This window comes from Cervus canadensis, chromosome 13 (assembly GCF_019320065.1).
Source record: "Cervus canadensis isolate Bull #8, Minnesota chromosome 13, ASM1932006v1, whole genome shotgun sequence".
NCBI classification, from domain to species: domain Eukaryota; kingdom Metazoa; phylum Chordata; class Mammalia; order Artiodactyla; family Cervidae; genus Cervus; species Cervus canadensis.
Window position 1 is genome coordinate 3,996,578 of NC_057398.1, and position 19,979 is coordinate 4,016,556.

Consider the following 19,979-nt stretch of genomic DNA (forward strand, 5'->3'; position numbering starts at 1 on the left):
GGCTCCGCAGAGTATCAGGTGGGTGTGAGCAGAGCCGCCAACAATGCAGATGTCTTTATTTCTGTGGAGTGTCTGGTGGGCGGGGTTAGCAGTGTTTCCCACGCACTGCCACAGGGTTACACAAACACTGCTCTGCTTCTTGCAAGCCAGAGTCACCAAGAAAGCTTGTCTTCTCTGTTTCCCATCCGTCGTTGATAACTCTGCTCCGAATATTCTTTTTTCTTAACTGCAAGGACGGTTTAAAATTCTCCAATGTCTGGCAAATCAAGGGACAAAGGTAAAAGTGAACTAGCTGAAAGTGGTCAGAGGTAAGAGAGTGTGACTTTATAATTTTGGGCAAATCATCTGAAACGGGGTGGTGGGGGGAAGAGAATCTCTTTGCTGTATTATTTTTGAGAATTTCACTAAAACTCTTTTTTACTACAAGTTTAATAGCAGAAGAAAGAAATATCATTTCCCATTTGAATTTTATAAACATTGGATATTTTATAAACATTTGAATTTTATAAAGATTTGGTAGTAAAGGTGTTAAGAATGATCTGATCCCTTTGTCTCCAAACTGGAAGACAACTTTTGAAGGTGGCTTTCAAATTAATATTGACTGCTAACTTTATAGGCCAAGAGATGTGAAAACAACTCAAGGTAAGAATATGTTCAGGAGAGAGATTGCTCCCAAATCTCATCTACTTTCTCTCTATTTTAAAAGTAGTTCATATATCATTCTGAAAGAGATTTTTACCTTTAGATTCAAATTCATGGTATTGGTGCTAAGTATAAAAGGAATAACACACTTAAAGAATATTCTTTTTAACAATGCTATCTCAGTTGGTATTAAGAGGCAGGTCCTACTAAAATATTTTCAAGAAAGTTTTCTAAAGACTTCAAGAAATTTAACTTGTTATATACTTTATATAAAAGGATTTTTCTTCCATAATAAATGAAGGTGGTCGTACTATTAATGAAGTCTCACCAGGAAGAATATTAGGAGACAGTGCAGCATGCACTCTTAGGGAATGCCTCACTTGGATCTCATGTTCTCATGAGAGGGTTGTGTCTAAAAGTTCATTTCTAAGTTGACTGTCTGGAACTGAAAACTTTGAAATAAAATGAAACTCATGGTCCATTTGAGTCTAGCAAAGTTGTTTTAAACTCAAAGCAATATTAAGGTGTTATTTAAGAAATTCCATTCTAGAGCTGCCAATATTGTTCCTCTTTCCAGACTCCACAGGGGATAGAGCTGTCAGGGCAAGGTATTCCAGTTATCAGTGTCTCTTCATTTATGTCTGAGGCCTATTTCTGCATTGATACATTGTGTAAATGGATGGGGGTTTGGAGGCCAGGGATTACCTTTATGGATATCATAGTATTGGGTTGGTCAAGAAGGTTGTTTGGGTTTTCCCATAAGATCTTATGGAAAAACTCAAGTGAGATTTTTGGCCAACCCAATACAATGGAAACAGTGACAGACTTAATTTTTTGGGCTCCAAAATCACTGCAGATGGTGACTGCAGCCATGAAATTAAAAGATGCCTGCTCCTTGCAAGAAAAGTTATGACCAACCTAGACAGCATATTAAAAAGCAGAGACATTACTTTGCCAACAAAGGTCCATCCAGTCAAAGCTATGGTTTTTCCAGTGGTCATGTATGGATGTGAGAGTTGGACTGTAAAGAAAGCTGAGTGCCAAAGAATTGATGCTTTTGAAGTGTGGTGTTGGAGAAGACTCTTGAGAGTCCCTTGGACTGCAAGGAGATCCAACCAGTCCATCCTAAAGGAAATCAGCCCTGAATATTCATTGGAAGGACTGATGCTGAAGCTGAAACTCCAATACTTTGGTCACTTGATGTGAAGAACTGACTCATAGGAAAAGACCCTGATGCTGGGAAAGATTGAAGGCAGGAGGAGAAGGGGATGACAGAGGATGAGATGGTTGGATGCCATCACCAACTCAATGGACATGAGTTTGGGTAAGCTCTGGGAGTTGATGATGGACAGGGAGGCCTGGCGTGCTGCAGTCCATGGGGTCACAAAGAGTCGGACATGACTGAGCAACTGAACTGAACTGAATACATTTTGAAGCAGGAGACTAGTCTCACTAAATGCCCTGAACTTTGATTTCTCCATAACATTACTATGTAAGGGTGTATAAGTTAGAGGCTATTTGGGTATGACTTGAGGAAGGTAGACATTATCGTCCTTGTTCAGTCACTTAGGCATGTCTGACTCTTCTGTGACCCCATGGACTGTAGCCCCCTAGGCTCCTCTGTCCATGAAATTCTCCAGGCAAGAATACTGGAGTGGGTTGCCATCCCTTCTCCAGGGGATCTTCCCATCCCAGGGGCTGAACCCAGGTCTCCTGCATTGGCAGGAAGATTGTTTACCACTGAGCTACCTGGGAAACCTAGACATTATTAGGTGGATCAAAAGTTATTAGTCCACTTTTATAGTATAGTCAAAACTAGTCAATCATGATGTCTAGTCAAAATTTCTCCTGAAATTAATTACAAATTCAGAATTACATGCTTTGAAAAATTTTAAAGGCACTCCGGGGCAGTCAAGAAAGCAAGCAGTACTTGGTGATGGTATAACGTGGGGACAGGAACCAGTAAAGTAGTCACCAGAGGCACTTTCCATACGGAGGGGGTTTGTTAAACTGGTTGAGCTTGAGCATCTGTTACTCCTCTTCCTTATGTGGGAAATCTAATAGGATGCCCCTCAGAACCTGGCTATAAAGAAAGCTGAGTGCTGAAGAATTGATGCTTTCGAACTGTGGTGTTAGAGAAGACTCTTGAGAGTCCCTTGGACTGCAAGGAGATCCAACCAGTCCATCCTAAAGGAAATCAGTCCTGAATATTCATTGGAGGGACTGATGCTGAAGCTGAAACTCCAATAATTTGGCCACCTGATGCAAAGAACTGACTCATTGGAAAAGATCCTGATGCTGGGAAGGATTGAAGGCGAGAGGAGAAGGGGACGACAGAGAATGAGATGGTTGGATGGCATCACCGATTCAATGGACATGAGTTTGAGTAAACTCCGGGAGTTTGTGATGGACAGGGAGGCCTGGTATGCTGCAGTCCATGGGGTCACAAAGAGTCAGACATGACTGAGCGACTGAAGTAAACTGAACTGAACAGAACCTGGCATTCCAAAGGGATTCAAGGAAAACTGATTGTCTCAAACTCTGGAGCAGAGTTAATCCTCCTGGAGTATTCGTAACCAAGAGCCAGATCCCCCAAGGGTGGTCTGAAAAGTTTCAACATCTACCAGCAATAAATGAACACCCTCTCCAGAGAACTCAACTTCCTTCCAACTTTCACAAAATTTCCATGTCTAAAGCTCCCAGGAATAAAAGGAAACCACCAAATGTAGAAGCAAAGAAGGGACTCTAAGAGGCAGAAGGAAAATGTCAGATAGTAGAATCAGACCCACAAATGCTTCAGAGATTGGAATGATCAGAAATAGAATTTAAAATGTTAAATATATTTTAAGAAATTAGGGAAAGGCTTCAAACATGAGTTGAGAAAACAGATTTTTAAACTTTTATTACTTTTTATTTTGTATTGGAGGACAGCCAGTTAACAATGTTGTGATAGTTTCAGGTGATCAGCGATGGGGACTCAGCCGTACACACACATGTATCCAGTCTCCCCCAAACTCCCCTTCCATTCAGCTGCCACACAACACTGAACAGAGTTCCTTGTGCTCTATGTAGGTCTTAGTCGGTTATACATTTTAAGGGAAAGCAGGTCTAATAATAACCAAACAGAGCTTTAGAAATAAAATACAGAGAAAAAACCAAATGTCTGACTTTAATAGATGAGACAAAGCCACAGAAAGTATTAATGAAAAGGAAGATATTTATAAAGTTATCAAAAATCCAGCCTAGAATGATAAAGAAAAAGAAACTACGAAAGAGATGTTAAGAGAAATGGAAGATAGAAAGAGATGTGTGTCGTCACAGTCCTAGAAGGAGAGAGGAGCCAAGATGATGTTCAGAATTTCCCAGAACTGATGGAATTCACCAGTCCAGCATCAAGAAATGTAGAGTAACCAAGAAGAAGGGATTTAAAAAAATCTTCATCTCAGTGCTTCATACAGAATCTAGAAGTCTAAAGACAAATGAAAAATCTTAAAAGTAGATAGAAGAGAGATTACACTTCAAGATTACTTTCAAAGTTCAAATTATAACTGGAGATGTTGGAAGATAGAAAAATGATATTGACATTGTACAGAAAGAAATGTCAATTTAGAATTCTTTATCAGTGAAGATATTTTTTAAGAATGAGGGTGAAATATATATATTCCTCACCCAAACAAAAAATGAGAGACTCAGTCAGTACCTATGGCATGTATTTTAGGCAGAAGGAAGGCAAGCCTAGGTGGGAGATAATAGATGAATATAAGAAAGAAGTGGGGTCCTGGTGGTCCAGTGGTTAAGATTCCTTGCTTCCAATGAAGAGAGTGCGGGTTTGATCCCTGGTCAGGGAACTAAGTTCCCACATACTATGAAAGTGAAAGTGAAATCACTCAGTCATGTCCGACTCTTTGTGACCCCATGGAGTATAGTCCATGGAATTCTCCAGGCCAGAATACTGGAATGGGTAGCCTTTCCCTTCTCCAGGGGATCTTCCCAACACAGGGATCGAACCCAGGTCTCCTGCATTGCAGGCAGATTCTTTACCAGCCGAGCCACAAGGGAAGCCCCATGTACTGTGTGGCTTGACTAAAAAATTAAAAACTAATAATAAAAAGAGCCCCCAAAGTGGTAAACTTCTGGGTAAGTTTAAACAAACATCGACAATATAAAACAACGTCAGTAATGTATTGTAGTTTTGGAGAATATTTCAAAGGTCCCTGTGTTGTTTGAGAGAAGGTTGATGTATTGATAAATTCTGGGTTTAATCACATAAATCTTCCTGTTAAAATTTCTAGGATAGTCACTAAGTGAATAGGAACAGACTATATAACTTCCAAGCTAGAACAAGGGAGAAATAAAAGCATAAAAGAAAAATTAATTCTAAAGAAGGCAAACTTGAGAGAAAGAAAACAGATCCAGAGAAGACAAATGCAAAGTACAACATGAGATGGTGGAAATAAATCCAAATATGTCAGCAATTATAAAACATGCAATGGTCTAAAGGCTCCATCTAAGAGTGATTATCAGACTAGATTGAAAGTCAGAATTCACATTAGTTAGATAAATCTGCACATAATGACTTAGAAAGTTTTGATGTAATAGAATGAAAGAGATATATTGATACTGCTGCTGCTGCTAAGTCGCTTCAGTCATGTCCGACTCTGCGACCCCATAGACGGCAGCCCACCAGGCTCCCCCATCTCTGGGATTCTCCAGGCAAGAACACTGGAGTGGGTTGCCATTTCCTTCTCCGATGCATGAAAGTGAAAAGTGAAAGTGAAGTCGCTCAGTCCTGTCTGACTCTTAGCGACCCCATGGACTGCAGCCTACCAGGCTCCTCTGTCCATGGGATTTTCCAGGCAAGAGTACTGGAGTGGGGTGCCATTGCCTTCTCTGATATTGATACTGCTGCTGCTGCTGCTGCTAAGTCGCTTCAGTCGTGTCCGACTCTGTGCGACCCCATAGACCGCAGCCCACCAGGCTACCCCATCCCTGGGATTCTCCAGGCAAGAACACTGGAGTGGGCTGCCATTTCCTTCTCCAGATATTGATACTACTAGTAGGCAAATACTCATCAGAAGCAAGCTGTTCAGACACCAAGGCAAAAGCATTGCTAGAGTTTCAGAAAGTCACAACCTAATGTTACGTTTACCAGGCAGAAATAACAATTATAAAGTGGCTTGCATATTATAACACAGCCCCAAAGTATATAAAGCAAAAACTGGAAGAACTTTAAACTGAGATAGATGAATCCATCATCAATTAGGAGATTTCAAGTCATCTCTTTCATTAATTGAATTGTATCAAGCAGATGCAAATCTAGTAATAGAAGATGTCAAAAGCACAAACATAATATTTGATCAAGGACATATTTTTTGTTTTTATTTATTTATATTTTGGCTGCATCATGTGGTTTGCGGGATCTTAGTTCCCTGACTAGGGAATGAACCTGGGCCTTTCGAAGTGAAAGTGCAGAGCCCGAACCAGTGGACCACCAGAGAATTTCCCAAGGACACATTTCTAGGACACCTTACCCAAGAGCTGAGGAATATATATTCTTTACAAACACACACACACAATGAAAATAAGTTCAAAACATTTTAATGTTATTAGCTTATAGACCAAGTCCTTTGATCACATGCAGACTACGTACTTTGACTCCTGTTGTTACAGTCGCTCAGTCGTGTCTGACTATTTGCGACCCCACGCACTGCAGCGCGCCAGGCTTCTCTGTCCTTCACTGTTTCCCGGAGCTTGCTCAAACTCATGGCCATTGAGTCAGTGATACTATCTAAACATCTCATCCTCTGTAGCCTTTTTCTCCTGCTTTCAATCTTTCCCAGCATCAGGGTCTTTTCCAACGAGTCAATTCTCAACAGACGGCCAAAGTATTGGAGCTCCAGCTTCAGCATCGGTCCTTTCAATGAATATTCAGGGTTGATTTCCTTGAGGATGGACTGGTTGGATCTCCTTGCAGTCCAAGGGACTCTAAAGAGTCTTCTCCAGCACCACGGTTCGAAAGCATCAATTCTTCAGCACTCAGCCTTCTTTATGGTCCAGCTCTCACATCCATACATGACTACTCGAAAAACCATAGCTTTGAATATTCAGACCTTTGTAGGTAAAGTAATGTATCTGCTTTTTAATATGCTGTCTAGGTTTGTCGTAGCTATTCTTCCAAGGAGCAAGCGTCTTTTAATTTCGTGGCTGCAGTCATCGTCTGCATTGATTTTGGAGCCCCATGAAAATGAAATCTGACACTGTTTCCACATTTTCCCCATCTATTTGCCATGAAGTGATAGGACCGGACGCCATGATCTTGGTTGTTTGAATGCTGAGTTTTAAGCCAGCTTTTTCCCTCTCCTCTTTCACCTTCATCAAGAGGCTCTTTAGTTCGTTTTCACTTTCTACCATTAAAGTGGTATCTGCATATGTGAGGTTATTTCTCCCATAGTAGAAATATTTCTCTCTGTAGTCCTGAGAGAGAAATATGCTCACATTAGTTGTCAAGTAGGAAATATTACTACTGAAATATGATATTAAGAAGATCTAACACCACTTTGAAGCCTTGCCCTTTGTAGAGTTCTCTACCAGTTGTGTCAAAAGTTCTAAAACTGCTAAAATTATACCACTGGTTTCAATAAAACATCACCAACATAACTGTATTTTACAAAAACATAACTGTATACATTATCTTTTTTCAGTAATTTTAAACAAACATACAAATTGTGTCCATCTGTGTTTCTATCCCTTTTACCTCAGTAGTATCAGGATACATAAACCTCTTCATCATAGCCTAAAAGCTGGTTTAAAAAAGATTTGTTTTGTGTGTACATATGTAGTATTTCCTCTTTATATACACCTAGAGTAAATTTTAAAAAATATGCAGGGGTATGATTGTTACTTGTGTGCGTTTGGGCTTAGTCGCTTCTCTGTGTGACCCCATGACTGGAGCCTGCCAGGCTCCTCTGTCCAGGGGATCTTCAGGCAAGAATACTGGAGTGGGTTGCCATGCCCTCCTCCAGGGGATCTTCCCCACTCAGCGATGACTGTCACTTAAATCCCAACAAATGGTTGGGGAAAACAATTGTATTAATAGTACCTCACCACAAATTAAAAACTCCTGTAGGCACCTCAGGTAGGGTTCCTTTCTTTGGAGAAGAATTAATTATAATGAAAGGAGAAGTCTGCTTGGAGCAGAAGTGGCTTTTGAATTTATGGATGTGTTTTCAAGGCTTTGGACTATAGTAACTTCTTAAGTAGAGGAGAGTTTTATTTGGGAAAAAAGACAATGTGGTGTATTTTGCCTCATTGTGAAACTGAAATCGACAGAATGATTTCTCAAAAGATCACACAATTAGTAGCACTTTTATTAAACTTGAACATCATATTGTTCATGTGATACACAAGTAATAATTCCCATTTTACAAATGTAGGAACTGAGAAACTGAAGTGTCTCACCCCAAGTCAAGCTATGACAACACATTTGCCAAAATATAATTTTTCTGTTTCCCCATTATATTCTGTGCTCATTTTAGGCCACCAGGTCTGTGACTATGCCATGCATCTTGTTTTGTTCACCAAGTAACAGTCATCTCTGGCCAAAATGTTTGAGGGCTGGTATACTTGAGTTTAATTTTAGCTTCTTGATTCTAAATTCTTTAATTCCCAAGCCTTGTTTGAGTTGTCTGTCTCATGACTCACTCTATTCATACCACATCTGCTTTCTTCTCATCCTCTTTCCTTTTGCATGAAGAAGGTCCGAAGCTACCTCTGTTGGGATGAAAAACACCCAGGCCATGTGTCAGGGGTGGTAACGGACGGGAGAAGCCTTCTCCGGAAGGTCTCTGTGTAACCGCCCAGCCCTGGACCAGCTTCGCACGTCCATCCTAAGTAAGACCGTTTCTACCTCTCTTCTCGGTATATCCTACACAGGAGGCCACACAAGAGGGAGAGAGGCAGTAGGATAGACCTGGCCTGAAGTCTGGCTTGCCCATCACCGTGGGGCTGGCTTGGCCCGCTTCTTCATCCATAAGATGCTGGTGAAAGCGCCTGTCACGTAGTGACCGCAAGGGCTGGGACGGTGCGTACAAGCTGCTCCTGCATTCCCCAGGGCTCTGCACGCAGCAGCTTTTAGTTCAGGCCCCTCTGCCCTCGGGCTGCATCTGCAAGGCCTGTCCCTCGGTGGATGGGTCCGCAAGTGAGTCCTTGGCCACGTGGCAGCCGTGACGGGGGAGAGGTCTGTGTCCCAGACGACGTGCAAGGCCAGTGGAGCAGTGTTATTCGGCTGCCGGGCTGGGCTCCTGAGCAGGTGCACCTCTGAACCTTCCTGATTCAGGAGGGGGCGGCTCTGGATCCCCTAGGAGGTACCCAGGCCCAGTGGCAGGGAGGCCCGGAGCCGAGCTCGGTGCCTGGAGCTCGGATGTGCAGCCTGAAAGTCATGCGTCTTCCCCCCCACCCCCCCTCCCCGCCCCCAACACCACACAGAGGGTCAACGGGTGCTCGGACGCCGGGCGGCGCGCACCGCGGGGGCCGGGTGCCCTGTCTGGTACTTGACTTTCCGGGGCGGGGGTCGGCGGCCCTGAGCCCCCCCACCCCGAGCCTGTGCCGGCTCCGGGGGCGCCGCGGCCGCCCGGCGCCCAGGCCGCCCGAGCAGCTGGCTGTTGGGTGCGCAGTGGGCCCTCGGGGAGGCCCGCGCCTCGCGCCCTGCTCGCGCCCGCGCGGCTCAGGTGAGGCGGCCCCGCGCCGGCGCCCCGCGCCCACTTCCTGGTTCGCGGGCGGTGCAGGGAGCGCGGGGCGGCCGGGCCGGGGGCGGGGGCGGCGGCCGCGCTGTCACAGAGGCGCGGGGCGGGGCGCGGCCTCTCCGCCGGGCCGGGCCGCCGCGCTGCGCGCAGCCGTTCCCGCGGCGGCCGGCGGGCGGGCGCGCCCCGCGACATGTAGCCATGGACTGCAGGACCAAGTGAGTGCTCGCGGGGGCGGCGGGGGGCCCCCTCCGCGGACCCCGGCCCCCCAACCCCGGCTCCCCCGGGCGGCCTAGGCCGCGGGCCTGCGGGCGGCGGGGGGCGCGCGGCCCGGGGCGGAGGCCTGGGCGCCGGCGCGGCGCTGCGGGTCCCGGGCGGCGGGCGGACGTGAGGCTGGTTCCCCCCACGCGCCGGGCGGGCCGGCGGCTCGGGCGTGACTGCCCTCCCGGCGCGCTTCCAGGGTGTTTACCGGCGGCGCCGGGTCTCCCTCCTCCGGCCCCTTCTCAGGGCAGAAAGGTGCCCAGGGCGTGGAATACCGGCGCCGGCAGAAGGGGCTCGAGGAGGGAGTGTTTTCCGTGTGGTCGGCAGCACCCTTGGGTGCAGCTGGGGCTTTTCTTCAGGACCTTCAGCAGGCAAAAAGCCATCTGAACAGTGTGGTGGTTTTCTTTCAGTTACCTGAAGGGCAGGAGTTTTATATTTTCCTCCGGAAACTTACTTTGCAAAAAAATTCCTTCTTTCTTCCTTTGACACCCACTTAAACCAACCCCCCCCCCCCCGAGTTCACGAATATCGTGTATATATTTGTTTTAGCGTTAAAAGCCTTTAACATTTCCCAGTGTTACAGAGTATTTTATATTTATGCTTAAGAGAGGTTCTAGAGACTTAGGAAAATAATTTTCTTCGGTGTTTGGCATATTGGGGGAGGGTGCTAGGTATGGGACTTTAAAAAGTATATCTTTTGACATTAACTGGATTAGGAGGGAGGCTCACCTGAGTTCAGATTATTTCCATTGAAGCAACTTAATAATGGGACGGCTGAGGAAGCAGTATATTTGCAGAGTAATTTATATGGCTTGTCAATTTCTGTTTCTAGATTCTTGTAATAGATTTTAAAAAATAGAGCACTTACTTAGAAGCCAACAATAGCTGTTAGTTTCTTGAGGGAAATGCATTATTAAAAACAGCCAGTGCACAGACAGCCAAGGACTCCGGTGGCAGGAATAACTGAAATGCATGAACACTTTGGTCACATGGACTTTGTGGTATCAGAGGTTGCTTGATCTTTTATCTTCTGGCAGAAAGATATTAAAACAGAACTGTGTTAAAAAGAACACGATGTTTCTAAAGATGTCTCAATAGATTTCCATTCACTTTTTGAAATTAACAAAGTATACCTTGAATGTGTGAGCATTTAGTGAATGTTGGTAACTTCTGAATGAAGCAAAACCGTACTGTTCTTAGTGATCAACTCCAATATTGAAGCAGGAGTCCAATTTTCCCAGATAGTTGACATTATCTTTTTGGGTTGGCCTTGGGGGCTATGTATAGTTTGGTACTTAAAATGTGCTTCCCTACTGTAATTCTGTCTCAGGACAATATATGCAAAGTTCCACTTTTAAGGACCATTGTGAGTGTTTCATGGTGCTCCAGAACGTGGCAGGTGGAACCAATCATTCAGTTGTGTCTATATTGCAAGTCCTTTGATAAAAGCCAGAGAACCTGCTGTTAAGCTCTGCTGGTGGGGAAAGGTAGAGCCTCTTAGGAACGTTCTGGCTTTTCAGTTTTGATTTGATAAGATAGAGGCAATGCTTTCTATTTATACAGCACTTAATACTTTATAAAGTACTTCCACATGTATTATGTGATTTGTAATCCTCACAGTTGTTCTGTGACCCTAACAAGGTACTTTCTAGGTGAGAAAACAGACTCAGAAGTTAAATGTTTTTCCAAAGTCTCTGCACTGTTAAGCCTCAGTGTGCTTAAGTTGCTGAACTAGGAGAATGCTTTATTTCTTCTCCCTTGTGATCATGTAGTTGTTGTTTAGTCGCTAAGTTGCATCCCACTCATTTGTGACCCCATGGACTATAGCCCGCCAGCCTCCTCTGTCAATGGGATTCTCCAGGCAGGAATACTGGAGTAGGTTGCTACTTCCTTATCCAGGGGATCTTCCTGACCGAAGGATCGAACCTGGGTCTCACCTGAATTGGCAGATGGCCTCTTGACCACAGAGCCACCTGGGAAGCCTGGTCATATCATTACATGGAATCTATTGAGACAAGAACAAGATTAACTATTAGAGTTACGAGAATATAAACTTTGTCAGAGGAAAGAAATACTAACAAAGTTCTTTTTCTTTTAGGGAAAATCCAGAAAGAACCTTTGACTTGGTATTGAAGGTGAAATGTCATGCCTCCGAAAATGAAGGTATGTGTGTTTTGCTAGTTCAGAAGAAATGCTCAGGTTGTAGACAAGCGGAATGCGATGGTATCAGGATAGGACTTGTATTAAATATACCTTCTGTGTCTGGTGTCTCAAGTTCCGGTCCGAAAATAGAGACTGACTTTTAGCTCTGAGGTGGTGGGAATCAGGAATGTTATCCGTGCAGCTTAAATTTCAGGAGTGTGTAAGCACCCTGTAACTCACAACTTTGTTGATGACGTTATTGTTAGTTACGGTGGAACGGCGCACCCTTTCATATTCTTTCATTCCTTCTTGAAAATTCAGCTCCTGTTTAAAATGCTGGTGAAAATTTTCTCACCGGTACAGGCGGGAGCCACGCCGGTTCCCGCCTCAGGTTCCGCAGACGTGGAATGTGGACTGGGTAGCCCTTTCTGTGGGCGTTACTCCGGGAGCCAGGGGCTTTCAGAGGGCGGCAGACAGCCCTGTGGCATTACTGGGAAGGGGCTTCAGCTGCCAGTGCTGTATCTTCATTTCCCGAGATGATGAGGACACCTTAGGATCATGACTTCAGTCAGCTTTCCCCCTACTTTTGGCGGGGCGGGGGGAGGGTGTGCGCGTGCGCACTGGGTGGGGCGGGGCAGGGCTGGTGGGTAAGAGGAGGCGGTGTCTGTTCCCGCGCGTTTCCTCTGCGTTCTGTCCCCGTGCTGCGTCTCTCGTGGGTATCTCCCGTGGGTGACGCCACCACCGCCTGTGTACTTAGACCTCAGATAGCACGGTGATTCAGTGTGGGACTTCTGTCCAGACTGGTTGTCCACTCTTGAGCCTGGCTGGGAAGTCTCTCCACACTCTCAGCTGCCCAAACTGGCCCGCAATTACATGCTCCTAAGCAATTTGGAGTCGCGCACCTTAAAATAGAGGCGCCCAGCCCAGCCGCGGTGAGGTGGGCAGGGCTAATTTTAGGTAGGAAGGCAGGCCCCTTCGGCCCCAGCAGCCCTGCCTGCCCGGCTCAGGCCTGTTAGAGCCGCAGCTGTGGCAGGTTTGTCCCCAGGCGAGGAGAGATCCTAGGTTGTGCCTGAGCTTTCTCCGGTTGAAGAGATTGTGTTTCGTTGTCCTGCGTGTATTAGTCTGCTTACGTTCTCTCCAGGCCCAAATAAGTTCTTGTTGAAGATTCCAATGGATACATTACTTTTTTTTTTCCAACTCCAATTTAAATTTATCCTGGAGTGTATTTACGATAGGAATAAATCTTCACAATATCTACTGTAACATCAGCTAAGGTGTGTGAAGTAATGCTGATCTGACGTGTTTGTAAAACAGGCTAAATTCCTTTGGGCAGCATGGGTTTCTCTGCCATTTTGAATGCATGCTGATTCCTGATGAAAGGGTGGGCCTGCCTCGTGGACACCAACTCTGTGCCTGTGTTGGGGGTTCCCGAGTGGTCTACTCCTTACCTCCTCTCTCTGCCTTTAACCGTTTTTTTTTAAGAGCTAGCCTTTTAGTAGGCATCTTGTACTCCTGCCCTTCTTTTATTACCTTCTTGCTCTTTTGGTTTCGTTATTGTTTAAATCACTGCTCATTGGAAACACCTTTGTATTTTAATTGTTTATCTAGCACGATGAACTTGCAAATATTATAAGTGGTTAAAATAAATGTGTTTGGCTTCTCTGTAGGTGGCAGTTAATCTGTCCTACCCACATATTCCATTAAAATGGCTCACTGGCAGCAAAGTCTAAAGATTTTTTTAAAAAGCTAAACTTAATTATGTAAAAAGCATTAGCAGCAGTTCTTTTTTGATTGTGACTTAAATACTGTGAATTTGACTAACATTTTAGGGTCTAACAGTTAATCGTTTCTGTGCTCTAAAAAGTAATGCTACTATATAACTAAAGTTTTATGTCAGATTGAGAGTTTGATGTTTCTAAATGTTTTTAAACTAGTTTTCTGTTTTATTGATAATTATTGAAGGGGAAAATGTCCAGAAATTACTACAGAAAGTTATTGGGATATTTTTATTTAACTGTCAGTGAGAGCCCTTTATATAATAAGTCTCATATGTGCATCAGTTTATTTAAAATAGGACACTTTTTATTGCTAACATTTACATGAACTTGGATGACATTCTTATGTTCTAATGGACATGTGAAACAAGATGTGTAAATTATGATGTTTTAGGGTACAGCATAAAACCAGCTTAAATCATAAGGAAACCTAATATTTCATAAAAGGAAGCCTGGAAGTAGGTCATCAGAGACGTCTCTCTGCCTGTGCCCTGCCGCCCATAGCAGTGCAGTCGCTGGGAGCCTCAGATGCCCTGGGGTGCTGGTGTGGCTCTCCGATAAGTTTGAGCCCTGCTTCTTGTTTATAACTCTGGGGATGGCAGACACTGGGTTGTCACGGTGCTAACGGGGGTAGTTTCTTTCCCCAAATCCCCCAGAAGGTTGGGTCCCAGTGGCCCAAGTCAGCTTGGGCCTGGCCAGTCCTAAAGTAGCCATCTGTGGGGGTAGGGGTGGAGAGTGCAGTGACAAGATCATAGTGAGTGATACACTAAACAACTAGCAGGGAATAGGAGAATGGAAATCAATTAAAGTGCTCTTTGCCCTTCTTAAAACATTGGTTCATTTTCTGAATGAGTTGTTATTTCTCAGTATATTGGTGTATTTTTTGATGACTATCTATTTGATCCAGTAGGAAGTACGATGGTCATGGTAAACTTGGTTTATGCTCAGATTGATAATTAAGGTATTTGGCATGTTTCTTGTTTACTTTTTAATAGAGAAGCTTTAACTTCATTTATTTATCCTGAATGATTTAGGTCATAAATCTCTACAGAGGCAGACCCTCACTAACTAGGATGTAGTTAGTGATTTGAAGTGGCATCATAGGGGACTTCCCTAGCAGTTCCCGTGGGTAAGACTCTGAGCTTGTAGTGCAGGGGACTTGGGTTTGGTTCCTGGTTGGGGAGCTAAGATTCCCACATGTCTTGGGGCATGATCAAAATAAATAAACACATACTTTTGTTATTGTTGTTTAGTTGCTAAGTCACGTCCCACTCTTTGCGACCCTATGAACTGTAGCCCACCAGGCTCTTCTGTCCATGGGATTTCTCAGGCAAGAATACTGGAGTGGGTTGCCATTTCCTTCTCCAGGGGATCTTCCCGACTCAGGGATCGAACCCTTGTCTCCTGCATTGGCAGGTGGATTCTTTGCTGCTGAGCCACCAGGGAAGCCCAAAAAATAAATAGCCTTAAAAAAAAAAGAAAAGAAATGGCATTGTTGAGATGTAGTTGATAATGTCTGGCCCTGGTGAGGGACAGTCTTCTTCTCACCTGTTTGGACTTGTTTCGAGGGCATTGCATGGGGTTTTCGGAAAGCACCCGTCACATGTGATGGGGCGTTCAGCACCGCTGCGAGTGGGTCGACGTGTACCTGCCTCTTGTGTCGGTGGGCTGGGTGCTGGGGGGCCTCTGTGTGGCTGCTTTCCAGGCAGGGCAGCTCCTCTGGTAGCTTCTGCCTCAGCCCCCGGAGAGCCAGGTGCTCTTCCCATTAGACCAAGCCGGCCGCTGTCATCACGCCTCTTCCACCGTCTTTTTCTCGCTTCCAGCTGTCGGGTGCAGCCAGCAGGGACGGGCTGCCTGCAGTTCTCACTGCTGAACTTACTGGAGGTGTGCCGCCTCCGCTTTCCCCGGGAAGATTCAGGGAACTGAAAAGCAGCTTTTGCTCGAGGAGGGCTGGAGACGCCTCCTTCTGGCGTTTTTTTACAGGCGTCGCCCCCACACCCCTGCTTTCTGTTCTGTGTCCTTGGCCCCGCGCCGCCAGCAGCAGGAGCCGTAGCCCCTACTTGTGTGGTGCCTGAGTCACGGTCAGTCAGTCCTGCATACTTGACCAAAAACCCTGGGGGCAGAAATGAAGAAAACTTGCCCAGAGTAGCCTGGCTCCAGAGTCTGTATTTCAGTCTATTGGTTTTTAGTAGATTTGATAACACGTAGATATTTTAAGAATCCGCCTGCAATGCGGGAGACCTGGGTTCGATTCCTGGGTCGGGAAGATGCCCTGTACAAGGGCATGGCAACCCACTCCGGTGTTCTTGCTGGAGAATCCCATGGATGGAGGAGCCCGGCGGGCTGCCGTCCACGGGGTTGCAAAAGAGTTGGACACAGCTGAGCGACTAACACTTTCTCACTTTTCACTGCGTGTTTAAATCTAGAGCCGCTGTTGGCGCTCATGTGTAGTGGCTTTGCACAGGGAAGTCAGTTCAGTTTAGTTCAATCACTCAGCCGTGTCCGACTCTTTGCAACCCTGTGGACTGCAGCACACCAGGCCTCCCTGTCCATCTCCAACTCCTGGAGCTTGCTCAAATTCATGTCTATTGAATCGGTGATGCCATCCAACCATCTCATCCTCTGTTGTCCCCTTCTGTTCCCACCTTCAATCTTTCCCAGCATCAGAGTCTTTTCAGATGAGCCAGTTCTTTGCATCAGGTGGCCAAAGTATTGAAGTTTCAGCTTCAGCATCAGTCCTTCCAATGAATATTTAGGACTGATTTCCTTTAGGATCAACTTGTTGGATCTCCTTGCAGTCCAGTGGACTCTTAAGAGTCTCTGCAACACCACAGTTCAAGAGCATCAATTCTTTGGCACTCAGCTTTCTTTATGGTCCAAATCTCACATACATACATGACTACTGGGAAAACCCTAGCCTTGACCAGATGGACCTTTGTTGGCAAAGTAATGTCTCTGCTTTTTAATATGCTGTCTAGGTTGATCACAGCTTTTCTTCCAAGAAGCAAGTGTCTTTTAATTTCATGGCTGCAGTCACTATCTGCAGTGATTTTGGAGCCCCCCAAAATAAAGTCTGTTTCTGTTGTTTCCCCATCTATTTGCCATGAAGTGATGGGACCAGATGCCATCATCTTAGTTTTCTGAATGTTGAGTTTTAAGCAACTTTTCCACTCTCCTCTTTCACTTTCATCAAGAGATTCTTTAGTACTGGAGTATAACCTGTATGTGGTACAGGTACTTTTTTTTAAGCAGGATTACAGTGCCTTCTGGGAAATTAATGAATGAGGTATAATTCCACAACGCTTACTGAGCTTTTTCCTTGTGGTATTCACACTGCACCACTCTTAGGATTTCCATGTCCATATTTAGTGAATCTTTGAGCTAACATTTTTATTTATTGGTGGTTTGCCGTGCGTCTTTTAGCAGATCTTGTTTTCTTTATCCCATTCTCTTTAGCCAGAGAGAGTAACTTCTCTTAGGAGCAGATCCCACCTTGCCACCAACTTTCCATTTGTATCGGCTTCTCCAGCCCAGTCAGCATCAGATGCTCCGTCCTCTGATCTCCAGCTCAGGTGAACAGTCTTGACTGTCTCCTTTTTCTTAAATCGCAACCTCAGGCCAAAGAACCCTGACTGTGTCCTCCATGCCCTGCAAAAACAAGGTATTGCTGAGCTCCCTGTTGCGTTTGACAACTTTTCGCCTTGAGGGATACTGTTTACACAGATTCATCACATTTTGCTTCTGCCTGTATCACGTTATTCAGGTACTTCTAAGATGGTAATACAGAGACGTGTAGACATGTCTTAGCATCTGCTTGCCCTGCTCCGAGTGACCTCTTCGAGGACCAGCCCGTGACCCAGTGACTGTATTCTTAAGGAACAGTGTAGTGCAGCCGCTGGCATGTTTAGCGGGTATTTATAGATGCGTGACAGAAACTGGTCTGAGCCTGGTGTCTGACCATTGGTCAGATTCATGTTGATCCAGTGAATTCACAGAGGCTGCCCTTGTGGCCGTGATCCGCAGTGCGTGCTGGCTGGTGGGCAGTAACGAGGACATTATTAATTTTTAAATTTATTTAGTTATTTTTGGCTGCGCTGGGTCTTCATTGCTGCGAGTGGGCTTTCTCTAGTTGTGACACGCGGGGGCTCCTCTCATTGCAGTGAGCAGGCTTCTTAACCGTGGTGGCCTCTCTTGTTGTGGAGCATGGGTCTCGGGTGTGCGGGCTTTAGTAGTTGTGGTTCCCAGGCTCCAGAGCACAGGCTCAGTGGTTGTGGTTCCCGGACTTAGCTGCTCTGCAGCATGTGGGATCTTCCTGGACCAGGGATCGAACTCCTGTCTCCTGCGTCGGGAGGCGGACTCCTCACCACTGAGCCACCAGGGAAGCCCTGCAGGGACATTACTGACCTGTAACCCTCTGCCTGGGGCAGGGCTGTTTGGGGTTCCTGTGTTCATGCCCCCCCACCCCCATTTAGGCCCCGCATCCACTCTGCCCCTGTCTCCCATCACAGGATTTACTGGGACACGCGCCCTGTACGTGTGTTTGTGGAGGCCGCCTTGAAGCCCGTTGCTACCCCTCCACACAGGCTGAAAACCCCAGAAAACCATGGCATTTAGAGAGTAGAACTTTGGTGAATCACACAAAGCATAAGATGGTCCAGGAGACTTCGCATGTTGCCCAGAGTTGGGGGGGGAGGGGCGGGTGGATCTGTGAGTAAAACGCGGTTACTGTGCTTTTCTGCTCCAGCTTCGTGTTGGTTAAGGAGCTCCTCTCACCCCAGGCGCACTAGGATGAATTAGCGCAGATCTTCAGTGAAAGTTCTGACAGTGTACCCCACGTTGTAGCAGAAAGCAGAACTTCTTTGTCATAGCTGCTAACCAGGGGCAGAGTTTCCTGTGGTTCTTCAGGGGCGTATCTCCGAGACAGACCCTTGGTTCTACCTGCAATGTAGTTGAGAACAGCTGTTCTTCTCTGTTGGGCGCTGAAATTACCTCCTCCTCCCGGCAGCTGCCTGGAGGGTAGGAAGCAAGTCAACTTAGGAGCTCAGTGTTATAGATTCACTCTGATAGGGGTGCTGCAGAGCTTGTTTTCTGATTGCTTTTATTTATTCACATGTTGTTTAATTTTGTGGCTTTAATCAAAAGCATGATTACTCAGCGACTTCTTTTTATATCTTTTACTTCTGTAGCTTCATTTCCACAGGTTTCACCTGCTTGATAAAAGTTGTTCCATTCTTAAAGAGGAAAAGATTTTGATAGGAATACCTCTCAATACCCTTCCCAATTTTCATTCTTTCTCTTTAAAAGCCGTCTTAGTACCTTAATGGTGGTGCTTCAACAGTTGAACAGATGTTCACTGAACAGATACTTGGGGTCACACACTGTTTCAGGCTCTGGGGTCTCCGGGCACCCTGCAGCAGAGATCGTGGAATCAGGGAACGGAAGTGTCCGTAAAGGGCATCACTTTGGTGGCTTTTCTGACGCCGGGAGCCCCCTGGCCCCTCTGGGCGGTGCCTTGTTGTCATGCCGCCCCGCACGGAGACCCTGGCCAGCAAGCCGGGCACAGCCCTCCCCCGTCCCACGGGACCTGGCTCACCACTCCTCAAATCACAGTTGCTTTAAGTAGGTGGTGTTACTTAACATATTTATCTGATGAGAGTAATTCACAGTGAGGTGTGAACAACTGATAGACAGCCCTCAGGGGAGCATTTTAATTTTAAAGAAAGCCTGGAACACCTGAATTAATTAGAATGATGCAAACTTGCTGTGGTGCAAAGATCTCTGAACTGAGGATCAAGTATATCTCTGTCCGTTGGGTTTTCTCATTTTCCTGGTTTATATTGATACTGTTTGTAATTTGTGGTTAACAGCTTTAATATGTGTGTATTTAGAGTATTTGCACAGTGTATTTCATTAAGACCTTTTTTTTTTGGTTTATAACTTCCCAGTTAATGAAATAAAGTGATATCATGGTTACAGCACCTCATTTACCAATTTATTTTCTCTGATTAGGCCTCCAGTTAGATGTATTACAGAAATAGAAACAAAACTAAATTTAACAGTGTGTCCGTAGCTGTGGAAAGAGTCTACATATTCTCTTTATTTTCAGTACAGCCACGTGAAGTGGTGGGGACTGTTATCTTCATAAAGATGAGGACATGGAATCTCAGAAAGGTTAAGTAACACACAGCTCCCAGAGGTGGGACTGTGACTTGAGTCTGTTTCTCTGATTCTCAAACTGTTAGGCTGTGCTGCCCCTAAAGTAATCAGCATTTTCTAATAGCTTTGACCTTTCTGGCAGCAGTTTTAGAGAGCCGCCCGTTTAGAACATCCCCAATGCCAGGCTAGACCAGAGCTGTTGTGATACTGCATTAGCATCTTTTAACAGGGATCTGTCAAAAGAGGAAAACGGCAAGAAGAGTGC

At 45.5% G+C, this 19,979-nt stretch overlaps 1 protein-coding gene across 4 annotated transcripts in view; it reads left to right on the plus strand.

Annotated features, from left to right (window-relative positions):
* Positions 1–237: 237 nt before the first annotated feature.
* The window catches only part of DENND1B (DENN domain containing 1B), a 285,090-nt gene continuing 265,348 nt past the window's right edge, over positions 238–19,979 (plus strand). For 2 of the 4 annotated variants that reach the window (XM_043484553.1, XM_043484555.1), the window contains exons 1-2: positions 238–308; positions 11,740–11,804. In XM_043484553.1, the coding sequence (XP_043340488.1) occupies positions 253–308; positions 11,740–11,804 (121 nt within the window). In that variant the 5' untranslated portion in view covers positions 238–252. Of the gene's footprint in view, positions 309–9,514; positions 9,599–11,739; positions 11,805–19,979 lie in introns of those variants that run through there. The other 2 variants (XM_043484552.1, XM_043484554.1) reach the window with 1 other exon arrangement.